The sequence below is a fragment of the Chrysemys picta genome, chromosome 1, assembly GCF_011386835.1.
Source record: "Chrysemys picta bellii isolate R12L10 chromosome 1, ASM1138683v2, whole genome shotgun sequence".
Lineage (NCBI taxonomy): Eukaryota > Metazoa > Chordata > Testudines > Emydidae > Chrysemys > Chrysemys picta.
In genome coordinates, this window is record NC_088791.1 from 44,949,693 (window position 1) to 44,975,639 (window position 25,947).

General features: G+C 43.8%; 1 protein-coding gene across 5 annotated transcripts in view; it reads right to left on the reverse strand.

Annotated features, from left to right (window-relative positions):
* The window catches only part of CPED1 (cadherin like and PC-esterase domain containing 1), a 204,872-nt gene that overhangs the window by 124,807 nt on the left and 54,118 nt on the right, over positions 1-25,947 (reverse strand). For all 5 annotated transcript variants that reach the window (XR_010590127.1, XR_010590128.1, XM_065556067.1 and 2 more), the window contains exons 6-9: positions 19,909-20,074; positions 13,989-14,157; positions 3,056-3,198; positions 844-916 (exon numbers count right to left, since the gene is read on the reverse strand). Coding sequence is in view for 3 of the 5 variants with exons in the window: in XM_065556067.1 (XP_065412139.1) it covers positions 844-916; positions 3,056-3,198; positions 13,989-14,157; positions 19,909-20,074 (551 nt within the window). In the remaining 2 variants the exon portion in view is untranslated. The remainder of the gene's footprint in view (positions 1-843; positions 917-3,055; positions 3,199-13,988; positions 14,158-19,908; positions 20,075-25,947) is intronic.

A 25,947-nucleotide genomic window follows, 5' to 3' on the forward strand; every position in this document is an offset into this window, starting at 1 on the left:
GGGTATTTTTAAAATATATTTTTCCTTTTTTTTCTTTTGTGCAGACAAAAGAAGACATAGCTTTTTTAAATTCCCTGAAGCAGTGCAAAACAGCTGGAAAGCTGCCCTAAAGGGACAGCCGAGAATTCCTCTGATAGAGGGGGAATAGTAGGTGGTACAAAGCTGTCATAATGGGGTCTCCACCACATTCCTCTTCCTCATGGTGTAGAGGATATGTCAGGGTGGTCTTGGAAGCGGAAGGCAGCATGATGGAGGTCAGAGTATGTTATGCTCCATAGATCTTTGTAGGCATAATGGCCTCTAGGGGAGCAGTACAAGCCAGCACAATTTAGGGCAGCATTTAGACTTGCACTGGGAGACATTTCAGCCATTCCCAAGACCTCGGCCTCCTCCAGTCACCTATGCCAAGCTGTGCTCTAAGATTGAGCCCCGTTCCACAGCCAGTCCCTGCTCCACTAGGCCACAATGCCTTCTAGCCAGGTTGTTTACTGATGTTGTTGAGATCTTAGTGCTGTAGATGTCAATATTATTCCATAGTCCCTTAACAACTCTTCCACTCCCAAGACTCCACTTACTAATGTATTCACACATTTATTTGTACATTTGTGCATAGTTGCTTAGAGGTTTGGGGGCAATCATCAATGACAATTCTCTACTGTACTTTTCTTTTTAGTCTATGCTCTTTTGGGAAGGGCCAGTTCCTTCCTTTGGGTTTGGAAAACTACGAACCCCAGGGGAAACAATTAAAAAATACTGAAAATAAATCCCCTCCATCCATCTGATCACTTACTTGCTTTAAAAAATATTACACATTTAAAAAAAATTTGATTGGCACTTGCTTACCTCAAGAACTACTGGATACATGGAGGTGTTGAACCCAATGTCAAAGGTTAACATTTGAAAACATAGACTGCATCTGAAATTAAACATGACAAGAATATGGCCTGTGAGATAACTGTAAGTAAAAGAGAAAAAGTCAATAAAGTTACATGCAGATAGGTTTAGATCCTCAGCTGGTGAAAATCAGCACAGTTTCGTTGACTTAAATGGAGTGATGCTATTTACACCAGCTGAGATGCTGGCCTATCGACTTCAAGCCATTAGGTTGATTTTCACTGTTGTTTCTTTTAACAGACCAAGTAAAATGGGTTATGTGTTAAAAATATTGTAATAAATCCATGGCCACCTAGGACCGGACAGTGAGAGAGAGGACAGAACCCTGTTCCTCTAGCAATGGAGTAATGGAGAGCCTCCATGACTGTAAGCAATGTAGTACTTCTGATACTTAGGCTTGATCTACACTACCCCCCTAATTCGAACTAAGGTACGCAACTTCAGCTACGTGAATAACGTAGCTGAAGTTCGAAGTACCTTAGTTCGAATTAGTTCGAACTTACCTTGGTCCACACTCGGCAGGCAGGCTCCCCCGTCGACTCCGCGGTACTCCTCTCGGCGAGCTGGAGTACCGCAGTCGACGGCGAGCACTTCCGGGTTCGACTTATCGCGTCCAGACTAGACGCGATAAGTCGAACCCAGAAGTTCGATTTCCAGCCGTCGAACTAGCGGGTAAGTGTAGCCAAGGCCATAGATTAACAATACTGATCCCATCCAGTAGAGAGAAGTTACACACACACACACTGGCCAGTTTTTAACTTTACTTTAAAGATATAGTTAAACACAGTCTTGCCCACCACTCATTCCCTATCCAATTTAGCAGTAGCTGCACTGAGAAATGCTACTCTTATCCATTGTTGTTGCTTCAGAAGCCCATTATTTTACTCTGAGACCTAATACACCACCAGATGCACCAAGCAGAGCAGAGACAGGGGATGGAATGGGGATTTCTAATGTTATGGGGTCTTTTTAATCTAGGCATTCCTCTGTTAATGTTAGTGCATTCAGTGGTACATGAGGGTTTCTAAGTTTGTTGGGGAGGGGAACGATATAGGGGGAGGAAGTGCCTGCTGGAGAGTGTGGGGTTCTGCAACTGGATGGATGACATTTTGGGGGGAAATAGATGTTACATAAGGGTGAGTATGTAGCAAAACTCATGAGTTTCATTGTGACCCCAATGGTCTTTGCTGCAATTGCGTGGTGGGATTTTGGATTCATACGAGCCTGGAACTACATGAAAACTTGGATGTCCCATAAAACAGCCAACTCATCAATTTGATTTGTTGAAACTATGTGAACCAAAACTAGCTGGTTTTGCACAACTCTTAAAATAACTCTATATTTATAGTCACAGTATCTCTCTCTCTCACACACAATATATACTATAAAGTTTTGTTCCTACTACTTTAGGACAAATAATGAGCTTTATTGCTGCTCAACAACTAGGTCCTAAGGTAGCTGTATAAAACATGTATATTTACTATAAAAAAGTCAAGTATCTGGTTCACATAAAACTAAAAAATCCAGTAGGAATGACTGCAATGACTTAATCATCCAATAAAAAAGTGATACAGTATTATTAAGGCATATTTCATGAGGTGTAATACCTAGAACAGTATTCTAAAATTGTGCTAATATTCAGATCAGTTGCAATTCCCTGCTCCAGCCCTGGTTATAGCTGCCCGGGGCTGCTCTAATTTGCCTAAGTCAGCTACAGTCCCCAAAAGACCATATGCCAAATGGAGACAGCTGGAGCACAATAAGCTTCAGCAACTCACTCTTTCATCCCTCAACACCCTCTACATCAGGGGCTCAAAGTAGGGAAGCACAGGAGACAGCTATGCCAGCTTCACATCCTTTGGAGACTCCCCCATTTATGGGAGGTTTCTGCTTGCTTTGTGCTGCCTGAGCAATACAAAAGAAGTAGAACAGGACACAGAATCTGACTTTTTTTTAAATAATATGTTTGGCCCTCAAGTTGAGAAAGTTGGATGCCTCTGCTGTTCAAGCTCTCTATTCGCCAAACACATTATTTCACTCTAATACCAAGTATAAAATATCAGTTTCTTTGTTACAGCAGAATCTATGTACTCAACTACTTTCCATAATATTCTAAAGAACTTGACAATAACTTAGCATTTATTTATTGGTAGCTTCTTACCTACTGAAGGTCTTTGGTCCCACGTTGGGTGATTCACTGAATGCCTCAGCTACCAGTAAGAGTTTACTTATCGTTTCTTTCATATTATCAAAGGCTTGCTGAGGGGAACTGGATTTGAAGAATGTCTCAAAAAATCTTTGTAGCTGTGAAAGATGTTACACAAATTCTTAAATACTTATCCTACTATACTTTTAAGGACCATACATTAAAAGGCTTGCAGATGTCAAAATTGCATAAGAATGCCAGCTTTATTTTCTACCAGGTCCCACATTAAATGAAGAATGAAATTAAATGTTCTCTCGGTATTCTAGCAGAGAAGTTATTTGCATTTATAAAGAAGCAAATCTGAAATAAACTGTGAATTAATTGGTACCAGAAGGCACTGCATTTAGACACAGAAGTCCCACAGCCCAAATTCATTTTCATAAAACATTTTGCTATTAACATATTACATGAAGTGGAAACTTCTCATGTTTAGTTCTGCTGCAGTAGAAAAACTTGACAGCAGCAACATATTCAAAGCCAAATCCTTTCTTCTTGGTAACATATTGGGCCAAATGCTGATGTCTTCCCCTTTGGCTCTGAGCCATGAGCCTGAGTAAACAAGCTTTATGCAGAGGATGGAAGAGCAGTCAGGGTGAAAGCAATCTTTCCCCCACCAACACCCCATCATGTAGCCAGCCACATCATTACTAATACAACAATCCATGTAATAGTGATGGGGCTCCTGCATATGCCTTACATGAGGAGGTTAGCCCCATGGATCCCCAAATTGGCATATCCACTGGCCTGTACACCACTGCCCCCTCAACTTACTCCCACCACTCACCCAAATCCACCCTTCCCATCACAGCAGGAAGAGGGGTAATGGAGCAGAACACAGGAGGAGCACAGTTCCCCCACATAGTGGGACCAATACAATTCTTGCTGATTTTAGGGGTGTTTGGGCTTACAGTGGAAGGAGCTGCATTTGGCCCATCGTTACAGTGCAGTGATATCATAAGTACTTTTGCTTCAGGGTAAGTCATGAAAAAATGAATGAATTGGCTAAACCAACAATAACATGCTTTTTCTTATTCCTCTTTGGTGTTAGATTAAACAAACCAACCGAACAACCTCCAGTCATGTTAAATAAGTGTTGTGTGGGCTCAGTGACACAAATTATTTCATTCTACTGTACTTCTCAAAAACACACACAGAGTTTTGAATATTCAGTTAAAGGCCTGAAAGGCAGACTACATATGATTTAATCAAATACTTCCCATTTGCAATCTTCACGCATGAATGCTCATGGATAGATCAGACGTGTGGCACAACTAGGGCTTTAGCTTGTTTACATTTAATTATTCCCTTGAGCTAGCTTCTGCTCCTGGATATTCTTTACGAATGAATTTGTGGGGACAGATTCTGGGGCTGGCTATGGTCCCTTTGTGCCACCAAAGCAACCCAAAGGCCCGTAAAGTTGCTGTAGCTGAGGATTTCCATGACCTGGGGTAGAATTGTTCTAGACATCTCTACACTGCCCTCTTCTATCCCCAACCCCAGTTTAGGGGCCACATCAGGGGTGTGTTGAGGAGACGATGTGGCCAGAGAGTGCTGTACTCTGGAGATCACTGGCTGGCATAACTGGGGTTTGTTGCAGCCAGGTACAAACTGTAGCAGCCCTGCTGGAATCTCAGTACAGGAGGCTCTTTGGGAGCCTCGACTCAACACATCAGCAGTGTGAAGGGGCCAGCCCTATAGACCTGATTGATTAGGCAGCAGGCTGAGAAAGGAGCTGGACCCTCTGTCCCCAGAGCCCTGCTTTGCTAGATGACTGGAAGGAAATGCCACTTGCGGCCAGCCCACCTGCCAATGGAGTAGCAGAACTGCTACAGAGCAAGAGCTCAGCTCTACTCAAGCAAGGACAGGGAAGGGGTTTGCAGGCCACCTGATTGGCTCTGGGAGAAAGCTACAGGGCATGGACAGATAGCATGCATTGCTGCAGCTGGAGGGAAAAAGCCTAATCACAGCCAGACCCCAGCACTGGGAGATTGATCCAGATAGCAAATCAGGTGCACAGACATAGCCAAGCTGGGAGAGCAGTCCAGAAGCAGCCCTGACCAGGATGGTGACCATGGGGACAGATTCCTTGAGAGGCAACCAAGCCTAGGACTGCGAGCTCACACTACAGTGCTAGAGGCAGGAGGTACTCCATTGTAAAATGGAGCCTGGAGGGCCATTTGGACTAGTTGTTAAGTTAGGGCTATTTTGTTATTTAAGTGTCAAGGACTCATATTAAGGTTGGGGTTATACATGTGACTTCTCATAGCAACTCTTTGCTAGTCCCTTTTACTAATTGTGGCTGTGTCCTTCCTGGCTAGGTGGCAGATAAAGTCATTGGCCTTGAACATGGGTGCAGCATTTACTTCTGGTTAAGTTCCTGCCTCTTCAGAGGTTGTGGAAAAAAACAAGAGCTTGGGGTTCGGTGAGGGGCAAGTGGGGTTCTCTACCCTACCGTGCATGGCATTAGCAAATATAAAGCCTGTCAAAGGCAAGATACATTTGTTCAATGTCCTAGTACAGGCACCTTCATAGGCAACTGGTTTGGAATGTGGTATCAAAACAGAAATAAGAAAAGGTACAGAACAGGTTAAGAACCAGTACGAACTGGTGGGTTGGATCTTAGGTGACATAGAATCTGCTTTCTAACTTTTAAGCAACCCTGCAATAAATGTATGTTGTATGGGAGGATGTATGTTGAAGAATACCTTTTATGCAAGGAGAACATGTTGTGAGATAAGAATTGCTTCCCGAAGGCAGGACATATATGTCTCCTTTTCATATTGTTGGCTACATTTTAAGCAATAATGGGCTGGAGTATGGAGACAGCTTGGCAAACCAGTGTGCCAGGGTCACAGTTCTCCACTGTGCAGTGATCCCACTGTAGTTTCACTGCTAATGGGATATGCATAGCTGCAGAGGCTTTATTATGTGACAGTTTTTTCTTTGAAAATGTCTGAGTGTTTTATTTTAGTGAAGAATAAGTTCTTCTTAATAGGATACATTTTTTTCCAACATAAACCTTTCTACCTCTAGTTAGCTTTCCTGCATTTGTTCCTTTTATTTTTCACCACATGGAAAATAGCTATGCTTAATGATATTTCTTCACCAAATCCACACAATTTGTGTATTTATGTGTACACACACACACACACACACACACAAGCCTCTTTGAGAATACATTTGGAAAAACCAGGATAACGAATGCATCTCCCAACCTACAGATTGGATCTGTGCAAAAAGGCCAAAGAAACGTATTCCACAATAATTCTATCCCCAGTACTGCACACTGCCACACATAGATCTATCTACACATGGTCTTCTACCTACAGTGATTGATGAATCATTGTCAGTAGAAAAAGTTGTAACATGTAATGGGAGAAAAATGTACCCATAATCAAAAACAATGGTTCCAGAATACATCACAGAGAAAAAAGTGCAGTAATTTATCATTAGTTTATAGTGCTGGCTATTGGATATGTCTATTTATTCTAGCCCAGATTTATTATTATGTGATGCCATTTTCCTGTACCTTTGACACAGCACTTGATGAAGGTGGAAACCAAGACATTATTCAACTATTTTGTATAGTAAATTTCCTATTTGTGCATATTTTTCTTACAGTTTTAAAGGAAGACTGTTAATAGATTAAGCCACAAATTTATCCTACCTAAAGTTTGTTTTAATTCATTTAAGTGGAAAATGTTCTCTGAGTATCATTTTATTTTAAACTATCCACTTATTTAAGTGGTTACTAGTAATTCCTGAGAATGTTTTCTAAATTTCTGCTGGTGGGGAGGAAGTGAAAAAAGGCTTCTAACAACCTTTCCTCTAATGATCTCCATTGACTTTAATGTACTTTGAGTGGGGACTGGAATAACTATGGCCTCCTAATCATGATCCTGGCTTTTGGAAATGATGATCTGGAACAGCAGTGGTGACCCACCAACAGGATTCCTCATGGGTCCTCTTGTTCCTCGGGGGAAGACATGGGCCTTCCCAAAATACCGTTATTGGAGAAGGTTGGGGGCAAACTTCCAAGGATTCTGTTTCTGGAAGGGGAAATATAATTCCCAATAATGAGCAGCTGCTTCTCACTAGGTTTTGGGGTGGCCTGGACTTCTACCATTAAAGATATGCCTCCTGGAAGTTTGTAAGCGAGGAAAAGAGCATAAAAAAGTGAGTTAGGAGGGTCAGATGATAATCTTACTTTCCTGTCTAAAATACACTCTCACTTAAAATGTTGGAATTTTTTAGAGGTAGTGGGCGGGAAGAGAGAGAGGTGGTTTTTGACTTTAGAACCAAACAACTATGGCAACATTACAAATGAAGGCCCCGATCCTGCAAGCGCATATGCGAGTGCTTAACAACATAGAGTAGTAAAGTTAGGCACAGGCATAAGTGTTTGCACGATCAGGGCCTAATTTAATTTATACCACAAGCTTAATTCAAAACCCAATCAAGAGTTAAGGATACCTAGAGTTCTTTTACATCTGCTTCTGCCAAAGAAATAAAGGAAAAAAATTGGGTAATTAAAACACCCTTATAAAATAAAATGAGGGGAGGAGGAATATTGAAAGTTTCTGTTGTGTCAGAAGTTTTGCTCTTTACTTACATGTATGTTTTAATTCTATTTTACATTAAAAATTATTTTTGGAAGGTCCTGAGGAAATATCCAAAGAGGCCACATGAGGGCAATATTATAACCTGATTTTCACAATGTGCAGCTCTAAGTGAGATCCCCAAATCATATTAGAAGGCATATTTCCTGAGAGCATACTGTTCCAGTTTTGTTTGCACATATGTTAACTTGGAAAAAACATCTTGTTTATTAAAATTTTCAAATGCACAATACACAAGAGACAATTTCAATGGTTGGTAATTTTGGCATACACCATGGAACTGTTACACAACAGCAACTAACTTCAATAAGTTCTTTTTAGTGTGCTGTATGTTTTGAAAGTTACTTCTGAACAATATTTTAAGATGAGCATCTAAAGTTGCATGAGTTCACAAAATGTGTAATTAGACCCAGAAAACTATTATGCACATAACTACCCATTTTGCATGTGCACATACATGGAGTCAGATTCTCAGCCAGTCCTGTGGCAGTGCAAAATACTACCTACTACATAAGGTAAAACACCAGATGATGCAGAGCTCTGTGCCAACTGCTCTCCCATGAAACATGACTGGAGCCATGTGAAAGCAAATGCCTCCTCTAAAAGATGATGGGGTAGGAGGGTGAATAGATCTGAATAGTTAACCTGAGTAATTAAAGCATTTTCTAAGACTCTAAAGCACCGATATCAGTTAAAAAATTTTCTTAAAACCTATCAATATAATACAAAAATTCTATATGGACATGACAAGCTATGCAAGTGTTGCCAAAATAAAAAAAATATAGAACCCTTGGTTACCAATCAGCCACAACCAGGATCTTGAAGAGTAGTTAGGGGAATACTGCTCCAGAGAATTAAAGTGCTAATGTGCACACGTGGACACAAGTCCAATCTTCAAGTACTACATAAGATAGTGCAAAGCACTACATTGCCCGCTGGATCAATGGGCAGCGATCAATCAGGTGGGGGTCAATTTATCGCGTCTAGTTTAGACATTACAAATCAACCACCGAGTGCTCTCCTGTCAACTCCGGTACTCCACCAGGCGAGAGGTGCAGGCAGAGTCGACGGGAGAGCATCAGCCATCGACTTACCTCAGTGAAGACACCGCGGTAAGTAGATCTAAGTACATCGACTTCAGCTACGTTATTCATGTAGCTGAAGTTGCGTAACTTAGATTGATCCACCCCCAATGACCTAGCAGACCGGGCCTAAGAGTCTCCCTTTTTGGTGAATACTGGATGGCCTGTCAACCCTGAAGTAATTAACTAGTGAAGAGCATTTCACACATCAGCATTGGCAATATACAGGAAAACATTTAGGTGTCAATTATTTGCTCAGTGAGAGTGCATAAAGTCCCCTAACATGAACAGGAATGATTACACACACTGATTGGACATAGATTCCTTGGTATGTACCTTATGCAATTATTTTACAAGGTTTATATTTTTTTTAAGGCACAGATGGTGGATAAAGTCACTGTAAACCGCAATCACTATAACCAGGACGAGTAAAAGTGATTTATAAGCATTATTTACAATAGTTGTTTTTTTTTTTTAATTGGTGGGATTTTCCACACAATCATACAATGTTGTTTAATTTACTAAACTTCAACTTCTTATATGTCTTCTCTGATCCAAGCATTTTATATGTAATAAGTTTTGGTTCTTTTTAAAATTCTCAACAACATATCAGCCACATTCTTACTACATCTAGTATAAGACTTTTGTGCCTATTAGGCCAGATGATATCGTAAACATATTTTGTCTGCAATAGTAAATTTTTAGCAAGGTGAACTCCAGTGCCAGGTCAATTTCTTACTAATAATGAATAGCAGAATAGACCAGCAGAGCAGAGAAATGTTTATATATGTTTCTGAACATGCTAGTGAGTTTCATATCAGACAGATATGTGAGTAATGGTGTACAACATTATTTCAGGCAATTCATACGGGCTGACAATCCATCACCATGCTAGAAGCCTGAACAGACCAGCACAAGACTAAAATAAATGGCAGAAACTGGTGAATGCCCCTGCACCTGAGAGTGTGGGAGGATAAAGAAAGAAAGAAACCTGCTGACAGTCCATGGGCTAACATCAGTCTTGTCCGTGCCAAGGTTTTTTTTAAATTGAAGAGACTGAGCTATTTGAGAAGAGGATGCAGGAGAGACACATTGTAAACAACACTACTAGCAAATTTTCTCCAGGTCTATATCTCTTTTATATGAATGCTCAATTCCCAATGATATTAATGGCTGTTATGTCAATCAGTGAAACAACAGGCCCCAGAAGACCCTTACTGCTGTTGTAAACTATTGACATTTTGGAGCTACACAACAAGTAATGAGCATTTTTTCCTTCATTTACATGAGAGATACTTCACCAAGAAATCCCACATTTCAGAAACGTGTGGCTGAGGTTGAATATTTCTAATTATTATGGACCAAATTCCTCAGCTGTCATCAATTGGCATAGCTCTACTGACTTCATTCAGAGGTCCTGGCTCATTGTGTCTGCTGTAGGTGGTAACTGGCATTGTAGGTTTGGCTGAATATTCTGTGAAGTTTATTGAAAATATGCTCTACGATCATGCCAAAATGGTTTATAGCTGACTTACAGACAGGGAGAAAAATACTTATTTTAAACATTTAATTTTTCACTATCATTTCCAGAACAAGGTGCTATTTTCTGCTTCTCCTGCACAGTGCATCTGATGCTGCATTGTATCAAGCCCAGAAATCCTTTATGTATTTTCCACATATGCTAGCTGGTCACACCTAGAGAATTTCTATTGTTAGATTATACAGTGCCTTGCTTTTAATGGTTATTTCTTGGAGTCTCTCTGACTTCTCTCAAGCTCTATATAGAATATACTGTTTATAGTTAGAGGCAGCCTAATATATCCTGTTCTCCATCATTGTATTAATTTGCATTTAAATGTACATCACTATAGAAGTGTCAAGTATCACAGGGGTAGCCATGTTAGTCTGAATCTGTAAAAAGCAACAGAGGGTCCTGTGGCACCTTTAAGACTAACAGAAGTATTGCAGCATAAGCTTTCGTGGGTGAATGCCACTTGCGTCTGACAAAGTGGGCATTCACCCACGAAAGCTTATGCTGCAATACTTGTTAGTCTTAAGGGTGCCACAGGACCCTCTGTTGCTTCTTACTATAGAAGTGCTTTCTCTGGTGACTATTGTTTGTATAACTCTTGCTGTTCTGACAACTCTGTCTAAAGCTGTGGAAGAAGCAGTAACCAGACTGGAACTACTGTCTATGTGCTGCTACTTCTTTTATTATTAATCACTTTTATTGCTTTTTCAGCTGCCAGCATGTTCTGTAAATGGTGGCTGATGCGCAATGCCACAATTACTAATGATTATTATCCTCCAAGCTAGTTCCTAGTTACGATTATAATGATGACACTTGTAATATTTTCAGTTAACTTAAAATGAAATTAAACTCGGAGGAAGCAGAGGTCTGTTCAGTGGGTGACTTAAATGAGGAAGACCAATTAGTTTCCACAAGGGAGATGGTAAAAATTAGTAACATTATCACCTCATAGGCTTCAATATGCTCCAACTTTTTAGCATTATCATAGTAGGATTCTGGCATTTTAGCATCATGCCAGCACTCATGCTGATTAAGACCCAAATCATGCCCCCTACCCAAGTGACTCAGTTGGGGATCTTCTTGTGGGCAAGTGGGGAAGCAGCTTCCTCCACCCTCAAGCAATGGTGCAGGAGTTGAGCTACTCCAACACTCCAGATGAGACCCATAGAAACAGGGCCGCCCAGAGGGGGGCAAGTGGGGCAATTTGCCCCAGGCCCCGGGCCCCGCAGGGGCCCCTGGCCCCATGAGAATGTCTGAGGCTCCCCCGGGCCTGCTGCCACCTTCCCCCATCCCCCAGCGCCTCAGCATGCCGTGTCAAGAGCGGCCCTGGACAGCGCTGCAGGGGCGTGACTCCAGCGGGACCTGAGCTCCTCCCGCCGAGTCAGAGCCGCGTGGTAAGGGGGCGAGGCTGCGAGCTTCGGTCCCGCCAGATCCACATCGCTGCAGCACTGTCCAGGGGCCAGGACAGCTCCTGGATGCGGCGCGCTGAGGCTCCAAGAGAGGGGAGAGGCGGGGATAACCCAGGAGCGGCCCTGGACAGCGCTGCTGGAGGGGGCGGTCAGGGGATGGGGAACAGGGGGTTGGATCGTGGGCATTCCGGGGGTCTGTCAGGACTCAGCGGGGGGGGGGGGGGGAGGATGGATAGGGATCGGGGCAGTCAGGGGAGACAGGGAGCAGGGAGGGTTGGTGGGGGGTGGGGTCCCGGGGGGGTGTTTGGGGGGTCTCGGGGGGGGGCGGTGAGGGGACAGGATACTGGGCTGGATGGACCTTTGGTCTGACCCAGTGTGGCCATTCTTATGTTCTTATGTTCTAACCTAAATGAACCCAAAGTTATGGAGACAGATATGAGTCAAGGAAGCCAGCAGAATATCAGAAACCTGAAAAAATCTCTGACTGGATGGGCTCAGGCGTTTGGTCACAAGCTGAGGTGGTTCAAAAGTTTTGGATTTTTTTTAAGCAGAATTTTTTTATTGTTTCTTTAAACAATCAAACGCAGCAAGCAGCAAATACTTGGCCACACGCTTCTGAAACCCCAAACCATGTTCAGGTTTTGGCAGACTAATTTCAGCTTTTCAATTAAAAAAAAACACCAAAAATTTTGAAGGAAAGCAGACATTGTCCGTGATTTTTTCTGCTTTTTAAAAACCCCTAGTTTTCGATCCAAAAAAAGTTTTGATGGAAAATATTTGTCCAACCCTTTTAATGAGCTTTAGTGCCTTTTAGCACTAGCTGATGCTGAGAACCAGTGATACCTTTTAAAGGTGACTTGAAAAGAAGTTTTCTCAAAACTGGGTTTGTGCCGAGATGCAGAAGGTTTTGAAATGTTTATTTTTCCCAGGGCCGCCCGGGCGGGGAGGAGGAGTGGGGCAATTTGCCCCAGGCCCCACAGGGGCCCCCACAAGAATATAGTATTCTATAGTATTGCAACTTTTTTTATGGAAGGGGCCCCCAAAATTGCTTTGCCCCAGGCCCCCTGAATCCTCTGGGCGGCCCTGCATAGAAAACTCTGCAGCCCTAGTGCCTCCCTTCTGCAGAAGGAAGGATGGAATGATCCACAAGGCAGCAGATCCCCTGGCATTGCAGGAAGAGCTGCTATGTCACAAGCACAGTTTCTCACTAAATTGAACAAAGGAGAAGCAGGATACCCATGAGGAGGCATGTGCCACTGGGCAAGATAGACAGGGGAAAGCAGATGGTCTCTCCCCAGCCACCTGGACATGACAAGATCTAATCTATTTTAGGCCCTTATAAATAGGCTTGGCAGGATTCGATTTTTATTTCTTTATGCATTTTTAAAGTTTTTATCAATTTACGTTTCGAGAATTGCATGAAATTGAGTGTGGGGAAGGGGAAGACAATTATTTAATGACAATAGACACTGAAATTCAAAAAGTTAAAGCTTTATAACCATTAAAACACAAATTGTCAACACCACATGTCAAAATACACAACGTGAATATCTTTTTAAGTCAAACTCTAATAAGTTTTCAAGGTGCATTTTTCTTACTTTGCCTAGCTGTAAATTTCTATTATTACTGACGGAAATATTTTCCCAACAATTTGTGTGTGTGCAGTGAAAGCAACATTTACTGGCATTTACTGATAAAATCTAATCCTTTCAAGCCTGTTTATAAAGCATCCATCTTCATAGACCCTAGGATTCTAAGGGTGGCACACTGGAGGCCCATTCCACCTTACAGAGCATTTTCCTTAGTTTGTGACCACTTCTCTCATGAAGTGCAACTCTGCGATATCTCTAGTTCAAAAAATTAAAGATCCAAAACTGGCCCTTATTTTAGATATTGATTTTACTTTCTTCCATAGTGGATTAACACCAATCTAAAAAAAGCTTCAGCACTGCAGTGTATGCACAGTTGGGCTTGAAAGGGTAACAACAGTTCTGCATCTGTGCTCACACAGCTGAGCCAAAATTTGGAAGTGCCCTGATAATCCCATTGTGCATGACAATATTCCCTCCTCCTTTGCAAACCAAACAGTGCTCTTTTGTCTGATCCATGAAAGCTATCCATGAAAAATATATTTTGTGTTCAGTAGGAATGGCTAATAATGAAGGAAGAAGAAAGAGGAACTAAATTGTTTGCCTTTCTACCACTGCACTTTGAGTGAATGAACCAGCTAGAAAAGAAGAGTTTTACCTTTACAGAAAAGTGCTTCTTCTTGGGAGGAAGCCGGACAATGGCAGTTGAATGAATGAATGCCCGCAAAGGTGTTAAGGATGTCACTAGGACATACGCTTTGATGATGATGGAAAGGTCTTGAGCTTTAAAGAGCTCCTTGTGGTCAGCTGGAGCTGGTATAGAACTCCTGCAAAATAAGAACAATCCACCGTGTTAGGAAAGTGCTTGCTTCCTCTATATGAAAAGGAAAATGAGGTATAAGAATACTGAAAATAGGAGTCTTTCTTCCCCAGTGAAGTGACACAAGAGATTAAACCAAGTAGGTTGGAACAATGCTATGCACCAAGTCTGTTTTTACTGCTTGGAGGATTTATTTCATCGTAACTCCCAGATAAAACCTATGGCAAGATAGAGTCACAGCTGAGAGCACATATCAGGAACGTATAGGTAAAAAACATTACAGTAATGTTGTTATTATTGCAAAAACAGGCATGACCAACCCAGAAATCCAATTTTAAAGAAATCCAAACATGTTAAGGAATGGAAATACAAAGTTAAGGCACCCAAACAACTTTAACTCTGCCCTGTGCTAACACCTGGAAAACCTACACTATCTTTAACAAAAACTACTTACATTTAAGTCTTCTTAACATATGCACAATATGCCTCAGGTGGCACATGACCAGGATTCATCACCAGATTTGGTCCACTGATTGAATGATTAGCTTCCCTGGCCCCGTACTAATGGGGAGTGCAACGTGAACGCTGATCCATTACATTTAAGTGGGGTCACACACACTAAAACGCCATTGTCACGCTCATGTGATTATTGCATGACATCACTGAACAGAGTTTTGGATGGACATATTCCTGGAGGTTTCATCACATGACATAAACTTTAATTTAAAATTAATCTTTAATTCCCAGAGACTTCAGGACAATTCTGGAGGGCTAGCAACAGTAGAGAGTCAAGACCAGCACCTCCATAAAATACTGTAAAGGACTACGATACAAGGAAATAGCCCTTTATAAATTAGTGAATAATTATCTGGCAGGCTTTGATTTGGAAGTGATAGGGATGTAGGGAGGCCACTAGTGAAGTATTTAACTGCACAGTCCTGTTTTTCTAGGGTTTGTCCCCCATCAGGTACTGAGACAAAATCAGTCATGGTTTGTCCAGTATCGGATGGGGGACACCCTTTTGAACACTGTGCTGCTCTGCTCCCACCACGGTGACCTCACATACAAGGTCCCATCGGTGGAGGCAGAGCAGCACGTTCTTAAAAATGGCACCCTCCCATGCGGCATGACCTCGCACATACCGTGTGTCCAAGGTCACGCTGGCAGGAGGTAGGGCCATTCAGTTCCTGGAAGTACCAGAATGTCCGGTATTCTGAGAATGCATCAGTGGCCACACTATAGAGGTGTCCAGCTATTGGTATATTGCTACAATAGTCTGCAAAGAATTAGCTGTGGAATTATATTGCCAAATTGTATTGATCAAGAGATCAGAAATCATGAATCAGACCCCCCAAAATCATGAGATTGGCCCCAAAATCGTGAGATTTTTTAAAAAAGAGATTTTATTGTGTTTGTTAGACCAGTCTCTTGATTTTTGCACTCTCCCTGCCCATCCCTAGGATGCGTGCATTTGACAGTTAATGTTGTACACTCTCCCACATGTACCGGATAAGGTGATTTTGTTGCCTGCTGCAGGAGCTCTCACCCCCACATCTGCCCCTCTCTTGCCCAGCAATTAATCCTGTCCCCCAGCCTCCCATCAGTTCTGTCTCCAGCCAACCCCCCTCAATTCAGCTCCTCCTCAGTTCAGTCCTCCAGACCCCGTCATCACCACCCCATCAGTTCAGCCCCCTACTCCATTGACCTCCACCATCCTCAGTTCACCCTTCCAGCTTTCACCACCCATCTGCTCAGAACCCCACATCAATACAGCCCCCCACCCCCTTCAACCCCCCACCTTCCTCACTTCAGAACCTCCTGCAGCCCCCAGGCCATAGTTCAGTCCTTCCAGCCTCACCTCTGCTCCTTAGGGTTCTTCGCCCTCCCCAGGCCTGGGGGCGGGGCTGTGGTGGGGTCCCTCTCCCACTTCCCAGGCTCGCAGGGGAGCAGCCACCCAGGGCTGACAGCAGGAGCCTGGCCCTGCTTCCCCACACCCTGGGCGGCTGACAACAGGAGTCCCCACCACACCTGGGGCGGCTGACAGGATTTCTAAGTAAAACTAAGCCTCACGTTTAGAACTCTCAAATGTCAGGATTTTGTTTTCAGCTACGGATGAGTTCTATTGCGAGATCCTGAGTGAGGCTTAATTTTACTCAGAAATCGCAACTGACATAGTCAATAGACAAACCACTCAAACTCAGGAAAATTATTATTTAAAAGCTAGATATCATTGCATTTGGGCAAATTCACTGATTTAGTCATTATTCCATCTAATAAGTACTATGAATTTTAATGTTAATTCAGTTAACTACATAAACAAAGGACTATAATAATGATGGATAGTTTAGACTGTGATCTAGTGATAAACAGGAGTGCAAGTAGGGCGGTACACTCCAGTCCACAGTACCGGCAAGAGATTTTTAGCAGGTATGGGGTACCGGAAAGACTTGGGACTGGCTGGGTGGGGCTATGCTCTGCTCCTTAAAGGAGCAGAATGCGGCTAGGGAGGGCATTCATTCTTTATATGGCTTTAACTGCACAATACATATGCTAACAAACTTAAAGAAAGGCTTTGTTTAAGTTTTTTAGCATATGTATTGTGCTGTTAAGTTGGTCGGGGGTGGGGGGGAGGACGGAAGGTGTTTAAACAGTATTTTTTATTCTGTTTCTCCCCATTGGTCTGAATTATCCATGATATTCATACTGCATCACATCAAGTCCAAATCATTAGAGGAATGCCTCTGATTGCACTGACCAGAGGATGTTTGGATTCTGATGTCAACCCAGTTCTGCAGCCTGACAGGAATCAGGTGTTGTTCCCATTGTAATTAAACATAGAATTCTTCTTTGCAGCCAAACTAGTCTAACATACATTTCGTTAACTGAAACTGGAGCAGCAAAACAAAGCAAACAAATGCCTCATTTTCCAGCTTTGTGGGTGAGAGAACTATAAGTGAAGATTATAATGCCGGACTCTGACGGCTTTAAACCAACTGCCTCAGGAATCTGCCAAGAACTTTGCTGAAAATATGTTCCTTATCTTAGCATTGGAGCTAAGACTTATCACACATCTGCCCACCTTTATTCGAATGAAGCTCCTTCTGATCTGACAGCTCAGGCATTGTCAGTTTCATCCAGAACAATTTACAAACTTGGAATCAACTGACACTAAACTGGGAGGAGCGGTAGATACGCTGGAGGGTAGGGATAGGATACAGAGGGACCTAGACAAATTAAATCTGTCCAAAAGGGCCAAAAGAAATCTGATGAGGTTCAACAAGGACAAGTGCAGAGTTCTGCACTTTGGACAGAAGAATCCCATGCACTGATACATTTTGTCTCTTTCCTGCTCTGGCCTCTTTCCTGCTCCAGCCTCTGGACTATGAACATATACTATGGGAGCATTCTAACCAAGGGACTGAAGACTTTAAGGTAATCTGGAGCCTTCATATTTCCTTGATCCTTTGCAGATGGATTTATGAGTTGGATACTGTACAGAGATTGTTCTAGCCTCATTGATTGCTGATTTTTCCCTTGCAATGGACAAAGATCAGATGTCTGCTGACTTTCTCACATGAGTCAGCAGCCTTTGATACCTGTGGTATAAGCAACATAGCCCTTGTTTGAGTGGTTTTGTTCTTTTCTCTTCAAATGCCAAAGTCTGTTCCCATTGAACTCAATAGCAAAACTCCTTTTGATTTCAATGGGAACAGGATTTGGCCCCCAGAGATCAGAGAATGTGATTTTGATCAATTGCTCATCTGTCCAGAGACAGTGCTCATGCATGGTCTGCCACGCTGATTTTGATTGTCCCTCCTGTATGTCATGCTGAGGAAAATAATAAAACAATTTGGGCTGTAGCTCTATCAAGATGTACATGGCACACACAGTTCTATGCCTCTTTTCCATCAAACCCAGATGGCGCAGCATCTTTGCTTTCCCAGTGCCTGACAGAGAGCAATACTTAGATAAAGGCAAGCTGGCAGAAGCTTAGTTTGGACATAATGTTGGCACTGATAGTGTGTTAAGGGAAAGTGGGGTGATTGTCCTTCCTATCCTTCTTTCATTTAGGAAGTTTTCAATTTGGGGTGCTGCTGGATCCTCAATGACACTGTCTATGGACAGCTATGTATTCTAGACAAGGAGTTCTCAAACTTCATTGCACCGTGACCCCCTTCTGACAACAAAAATTACTACATGACCCCAGGAGGGGGACCGAACCTTGAGCCCACTCAAGCCCCACTGCCCTGGGCAGGAGGGGCAAAGACTGAAGCCCAAGGGCTTCAGTCCCAGGCAGTGGGACTTGGGCTTCAACTTTGGCCCCAGGCCCCAGCAAGTCTAAGCCAGCCCTGGTGACCCCATTAAAACAAGGTCATGACCCACTTTGGGGTCCCGGCCCACAGCTTGAGAACCGCTGTTCAAGACAAAAGATTGGTCCCTGCCCAGAAGAATTGGTTTAGCAGAGGGGAACTTGCCTTGGCAATGAAGTCACCTGCCAGGGGTTTGTGCTCATGTGGGAAAGCTGGCAAAGGTGTCCCCTGACACAGGGCACTAAGATTTTTAAAAGGACAGAAACTGTTCTGCTCAGGAGCTATTTTCTCCAGCCCTTTAGGAAGAAGCAACCCACCAGCATGCAACACCTCAGGATGCAGGGGACTCCCTGCCTGCCTCCCTGAACCCAGATGGTCCCCCAAGGACTCGCAGGGGAAGGACGAGCTAGTGAGGGGCATTGTGCTTAGAATGTATATTGCTTTGTATGAGCTGTACTGTCTTGTGCTTTATATGATTAAGTAAAAACAGAAATATGTTAGACTCTGTAGTAAGTGTGTTTTAACTGCTTTACCACTATTGTGTGACCCTGAGAGAGTTAAATAGTAACCACACCTTTGTAGGGGGAGTTCTGGGACAGGGTGTGTTTAAGCAACTGGTTTATCTCAGGGTCAGCACTGGTCCTGGGGGCCTAGGGCAGGTGGGCAGAGAAGCTCCATTCCCAGGAAGAGGTAGCAGACTGAGAGCCACTGCTCAGGAAATATGCCAGAGAGGCTAAGTGAGGAATCAGTGCTGCAGACTTCTCCAGAAGCTTTATCCACCTGGGAGATCTAGAGCACAGAGGCTTGGCTTCCCTGCACAGCAGTCCTAATGGAGTGGCCAGAATCACTCCCAGAGGGTCCCAGGCAGCAGAATCTGTATGGTTCTGCTGAAACAGAGGCAGGATTTGGAGAGCCTGTGCTGGGAGGGCATACTCCAATATGCCAAAGAGCCCAGCTTTATGGGGGCTCTCTGCACAGAAGAGCTTGTGGGTTGGGTGGGGGGGGTAGGCCAGGTCACAAACAGGGCATGGGATGATAGATCTGCCACTGTACAGACTTATATATTATTCCGAGGTGTGTCTGTTTCTACCTAGGTGATTAAATGATCCTCATCATCTCAGTATATGAAGGTGTGTGTACGCACTAAAGCTATGACTACACTACAGCTTATGTTGTTGCTCAGGGGTGTGAATAAACCACCCATCAGAGCAAAATAAGTTACACCACCCTAAGCACCAGTGTGGACAGCTATGCCGCTGCAGCACTGTATGTGTAGACAAGCCCTAAGATACTGCAGCGATGATGGCCATGTAAGTACCTGTGTAGATAGAATGCTGTTGGGCTTCTGATCCTTCCTTTCTACATGCTGCTGGACTGCCTCTCGCTCAAACATGCTATGAGATAAATACAGACATCCAGATCATGATGATACAAAATCATTATCTTACAGCTGTGCACTATTGGTCCGGTTCCACAAGTACCACAGATGGGCAAAATTTGTCCTTTCATCACCCTCACGTGACTTCACAGGCTGAGAAGGGCCACTTGCAATGATTGTCTTTGACAACACATGCTGATCCAGGCATCCAGGGAAAGTAATTGGAAGGTGCAGTCCTGAAAAAAATCCAAATAAATAAATTAAAAAGTCAACATACTGTTAAAAGGAGCAGTCACCTCCTGTTCAATGAAATATAAAATAAAAACACGCAGAGCGGAGCTACAATTATCAGATGACTCAGTAAAATGATAAATTCTTAGGCTCCTTTACTGTGTTGGGATCTGCTAGCAGAGACCCTTATGCCCACAAGGAGTCCCCATCCAACTGCATGAGCAGAGCCTTAACCAGAGCCACTGTTCTCGTTGTACATGTGTATTGGTTATTCTGTTCATTCCCAATGACAGTGCTAATGTAGAACTCTGTGTTACACAACTCCCTCCACTCCATGAAAAGAAATCCCTCATTTCTCAACACAGAATAACTCAGATGTAATAGGGCCCAATACTGTGGGCTTTACACTGTCAAAACTACAATTGATATTGATTGGAACTTTGTCTGAACAAGGACTGCAGGACTCTGCCCACACTAATTACACACAGAGCACAACAAACAACAAGATACTCTTTCTTTGAGCATACTTAAGGTTTGATTTTGTATCTGCTGAAATCTATGGGAGTTTTGCCATTGACTTCAATGGGAGTGGGAGCAAACCTTATATTGAAGCAACAGAGATCTCAGATGTACTGAAGTAAATATTATTAATAATCAAAACATCATGATGTGATATCTGCCAATATATGGTATATTTTCTTTTTTACTTTGCTCACAAAAAGCATAGTGCCTTTATTTTGTCCTGTGTGGTTTTCATTAACTCCCACATACTTCACTTTTAGACATTTCAAACTCTTAAGTAATACTCAGGGAAAAGTCAAGCTGTTCATATTATTTCCAGACCTCATTTTAGTGTAAAACCACACTGTGCTAAGTTTATTAAGGTATTTGTATAACTTCTCTTTTAATGCAGACTCATTCCATTTCAATATATCAATTTAAAAACAAAATCGAATTTCTAGTGGGGCGATATGAGCAGCCCATCACTGAGCGCATAGCTCATCTCTGAAAAGTGCCTCTGTTAAAATAGCATTGTGAGGGTCCATGCTGATTGCCTCTCAATGATTCCTTAATTAACAGGCTCAGTTTATAATCTTGCAAGTTCAAACTAGGCTCCAAAAGTCAATTTTGGTTCTTTGCTTCACATGCATCATTCACCAGTAATAAAGGTTTTGCAGGTCAAATTCAGGCCCTGAGTTAGCCCTGTGTGCACCCTTCATCTTCAGGTTATACCTTTCATGTTGACTTTGCAACCCCGTTGCACAGGGGTAACTGATTTGAACTTCATAAGCAATTAGTAGTATGTTGATGTTGCATAGCGAGGAACAGTCCCCCATCTGTGTGGGTGCTGCAGCACCAACAAGAGTAAAACCCAGTAAATTCTTATTGTAGTCACTTAACTCAGTCAAACTCACTTGACTTTGAACAGACACAGAGAGCAAATCTGATCAGTAAGAAGGGCCCATTTTTCCATATTCACTCTTCAAAGTAAGGGAGCATTTTAACAGGGTAATTTTCCAAGGGTCACGCTTAGGATAACTTTTGGGCTGTGTGACGGGGTGTACAAACCCCTCACTGGACAGCAAAGGGTGAAAGAGCAGCTCTGGGCTCAGCAGGCCCTGCCCCTCCATCCATGTCAAGCATGTTCCATATGGAGGTGGGGCTTAAAAGGGAGTCAGTCGGCTCAGTTAGGGATGGAAAGGGTAGGGAGAAGGGCTGGCTCTGATTGCTCCAGTGGAGGACGCACTACTGGTGCAAAGTATCCAAAAAGCACTGGTGATTTCAGAGTCTTTTTCTGATTTACCTTTACACTCGTGAAAATCAGGAGTAACTCACTGGAATTACAACAGTGTTAAATTGGTGAAAGAGAGGAATCAGGCCTGTCCTATTATATTTTGAAATTGTTGCATACACATTATGTGATTCACTCAACTGTTCAGAGGCTCTCCCCTATGGGTTTGGTGTCAGTTAGATACAAATTAGAGATGGGCTTGACCTACAGTGCTCAGATCCTGAGCTGGATTCTGCTTCACAACCAAACTGCCTACAGGTTCGTAGCAAGGCTTTTGGTTCAGGCCCACCTTATATACAAATATGATATTGTTTGTCCAATGAAAACTCACAGAAATACCAGGTCTGCTGTCCCTAAGGGAACAGTGCACAGACCAGCTGGTGTGATTCAACTCGGGATTGCTTAATATCACAGCACTGAGATATATTTATAGTGTAAACAACAATAAGTTTATTACCAAAGATTCAAGAGATACTGAACAAGAATAATGGGGAAAGGGGCTACATATAAAACAAAATCATAACCTGCTTTCTAGAGACTAAACTAAACCTGACTAGAGCAGTCATATCTCACCCAAAGCCTTTTACAGCATATCCAACCAAGACTGGTTGTGATCCCATTTTCATAAATGTAAATGTGCTTGCTATCCGTTTCCTTCCTATGGGCAACAAGGTGCTTTCCTTGTTCCCCAATTATAGTCCAGTAAACCTTTGAAATGCACCCCCAGCTGAGGCTCTTTTCCCCCTGCTGTTGTTCTTTTCCTGTTAAATCTCACAATACTTCGTCTGCAATTAGCTCAGACTGGTGATTGAGAATGAGACAATACTCCATTTACATTTCAACAGATACATGGATAAATGTAAGAGGACTGTTGGACCCTTAGTAAAACTCAGTGGGGGCTTGGTTGGCTAGCTCCCAGTACCAAAAGAAAGGGGAAGGGTCTATGGGAAATCAGGACCCTGAGACTGACAGTCCCCAGGAGCAATGGGGAAAGGTCAATGCTCCAGGTCAGCCTGATTGACAGGGTGAGCAGGCTAATGAGGGAGTCAGGAGGTCAGGAGGTCCCGTCCTCTGGGTGAGTTGGAATTGCTTGGAACAGACTGGGGCTCTGCTAAGGAGAGAGCAGGGGCCCAAGCTGAGCTGGGGGACAAAGCTGTGCCAGCCAGAGAACCAAAGAAGCAACCCAAGAAGCAGGTCAGTGCTGGGAGCAGAGCCACACAAACATCCCTGAAAGCAGACCTGTGCTGGGAGGAGAGCTGTAGCAACCAGAGCCTGAGGGGCCAGAAAAAGCAGCCCGGGGGGCTGGAAGCAGAGCAGCATCAGTGCTGAGGCAGAGTGGAGCCGGAGGAGTCCGGAACCAGATGTGATGAGCAGTTGGGAAGAGCCAGGGGAGACCCTGGGCAGCAGGCCCAGCGCAGGGAGATGCCCCCAGCCAAGAAGCCTTGCAGGCCAGACTTGGAGGGGGATCGTAATCCTGATGGGTGGGCTGACGCTGGGAAGAAGGGCCCTGCCACCTAGAGCCTGAAGGCGTTTGGCCACCGCCAGAGCAAGTGGCCGATCCGCAGTATCCCTACAGCATAGCCAGGGCCTGAGAAGGAGGCTGGGACATGTGAGGAACAGACTGTGAATTGCCCTTATATTCCAGAGACTGCTGGTTGTGGTGTCCCCTTGCCAGAGAGTGGGGTTATGTGTTTTCCTTTAACCTTTCCCATTTTTTTCCTTATTTTTTTAAAACTGATTGCTGTTTAATAAATTGTATTTGCTTTGAACTGTATGTAACGATCAGTGGGTCATGGAAGTGTCCAGTGCAGAGATAGCACCCTGGAGTGGGGACACCCTAGCCCCTGCCCTAATTGACCATGATAAGGTTGGGGTTTGAGCCCCCCAGGAATCCTGGGCCCAGCCTTGTTGGGGTTATGAGGACTCTGCCACACAGGAGAGTGGAAGGGGAGCCCTCGAAGTCAGGCAGGCCTCTGGGTAAAGTAAGTGGGAACAAGGACTCAGGCTTATACACAGTAGTGTATAACCCAGGAAGATCCCCACAATAGCGGGACCATTCCCTCACTTACATAATTGGCGTCATGAACAGGATTCTATCCACAGGGTCCACCCCATTGGTTTACTGGTTGAGTTCTGGTAGCATTGTCCGGGCCTGGTCGATAACCCTACCATGGAATTGAAGAACTACAGGCCCAGTTTGCTGAACTTCAGCGCAGATTATCAGACCAAGCTGAGGCATTACAAGAAGCTAGAACCGAACAGAGAGAAGCCTTATCGTTGGCTAAGGCAGTAATAGACCAACAGGCAGCAGAAGCTAAGAAACCCCCTACTATTTGTGTTCCATGGGAGCAGAAGGTCGCAGAGTTTAGCAGCTTCCTCACTAGACCAGAAGACATTACGGTAGAGGAGTGGGTCAAGTCTGTGAAGGCGGCTATGCATGTGCTAACTGTACCTGAAGAAGCTCATGTGGACTTCATAGAGGAACACCTCAAGGGCTAGGTCAAGGCCACAGTAAAGTTCATGGCAATGGCAGACAAGAAAGATATGGAAAAGGTATTTGAACTCATCCTAGAAGTGTATGGAGAGAAGGTACCTACTGGAACCCAACTAAAGGAGTTCTTTGAGAGAAAGCAGGAGCGCAGTGAAACTGTCCAGGCATATGCCTATGATCTCCAGGAGAGAATGAGCAAAGTGGAGCGGCGAGACCCTTGATGAGTTCCAGACCCAGATATGGTTCTGAAAGAGCAGTTGGTGCTGGGGCTCCTGGATGATTCCCTCTGCCATGCAATGAAAAGGAGGTTTAAGGAAGAGCCCAGTAAGAAGTTCCATGGCAGGCTACCATTATGTGGTCAGAAGAAGAGGAAGTTCCTGTGGCAGAGACAGCTAAGCCTAACTCCCGTACATGAAGTGGGGGCCTAGTGAATGCAACTGCTGGGGAAAAGACCCTGCCCCAAACACAGTTAGCACTGGAAAGTTTAAGTGAGGCTGTCCAAAAACTGGCAATCCAACACGGGGAGATGCTGAAAGTGATGACCGAGTTGATGAAAGAAAAAAATCCCCAATAATATGCCAAAGTATCCAAGGGCACCAGGATCCTGAAGATCCCCACTGAAGGATGAACTGGGAAGGTACATTTGTTACACTTGTGAAAGGCCAGGGCATACTAGCCGAGAATGTCTACTGAGAAGGAGAGCAGAGTCCCAGGCACTCAAAACCAATGTGGCACCAGGAATGAGTGGTCCATCTACAGTAGAAGGCCAAGCAGTGGCAGAAGAATTCCTAGGCCTGTCCTTGGTGGAAAATTGCTCTGCATACAGTGTTAATAGGAATGCGGGCAGTGTCAGCATATCTAGTGACTTCTGCAAGCAAGTATTTGGAGACTGTCTAACTGCTGAAGTATGTACAGCAGGGGCAAAGACCAGATGTTTGTTAGATACTGGCTCAGAAGTCACCACCATTACTGAGTCGCATTTTCAAAAATATTTGAAGGACAAGGAGCTGACCATGCACAGCACATGCTTTTACATCTAACAGCAGTTCATGGACTGGCAATCCCAGTGGTGGGATGCCTTGAAGCAGACATGGAGTACATGGGCCAGACACTGCCAGGAAAATGCATCTTCATTCTGAAAGACAAAGCCTCTGAAGGGAGCCATATGGGAGAAGGAGTCCCAGGGATTCTAGGAATGAACATCATTAGTGAGCTGAAGGAGCTACTGCTGCCAGGAGAAGGAACCAGGAAGATGAACCGTCATGGGCACTCTAAGAAGAATGCTCTGCTGAGTAGAGTACTGGCTCGAGCGGAGAGGCAGATTTCCAATCTGCCCCTTGGTCCTGTGGGGCAGATTGGAAATGTTAAAGTGGGCAGAAAACAGAAGACTGTTATTCCTTCTTAAAGAGGAAAGATCCTTGATGAACGCTGCTGGGTACCAGGAAATACCAATGGATATCAAGTGCTTGCAGAGCCTATATCTGGGATAAGCCTACCTAATGGGCTCCAGCCAGCCAATGTATTGATAATGCCACCAAAGGAAGAGTACCTGTGAGTCTTCTAAATTCAAGTGCAAAGGCTGTGTAGTTGCATGC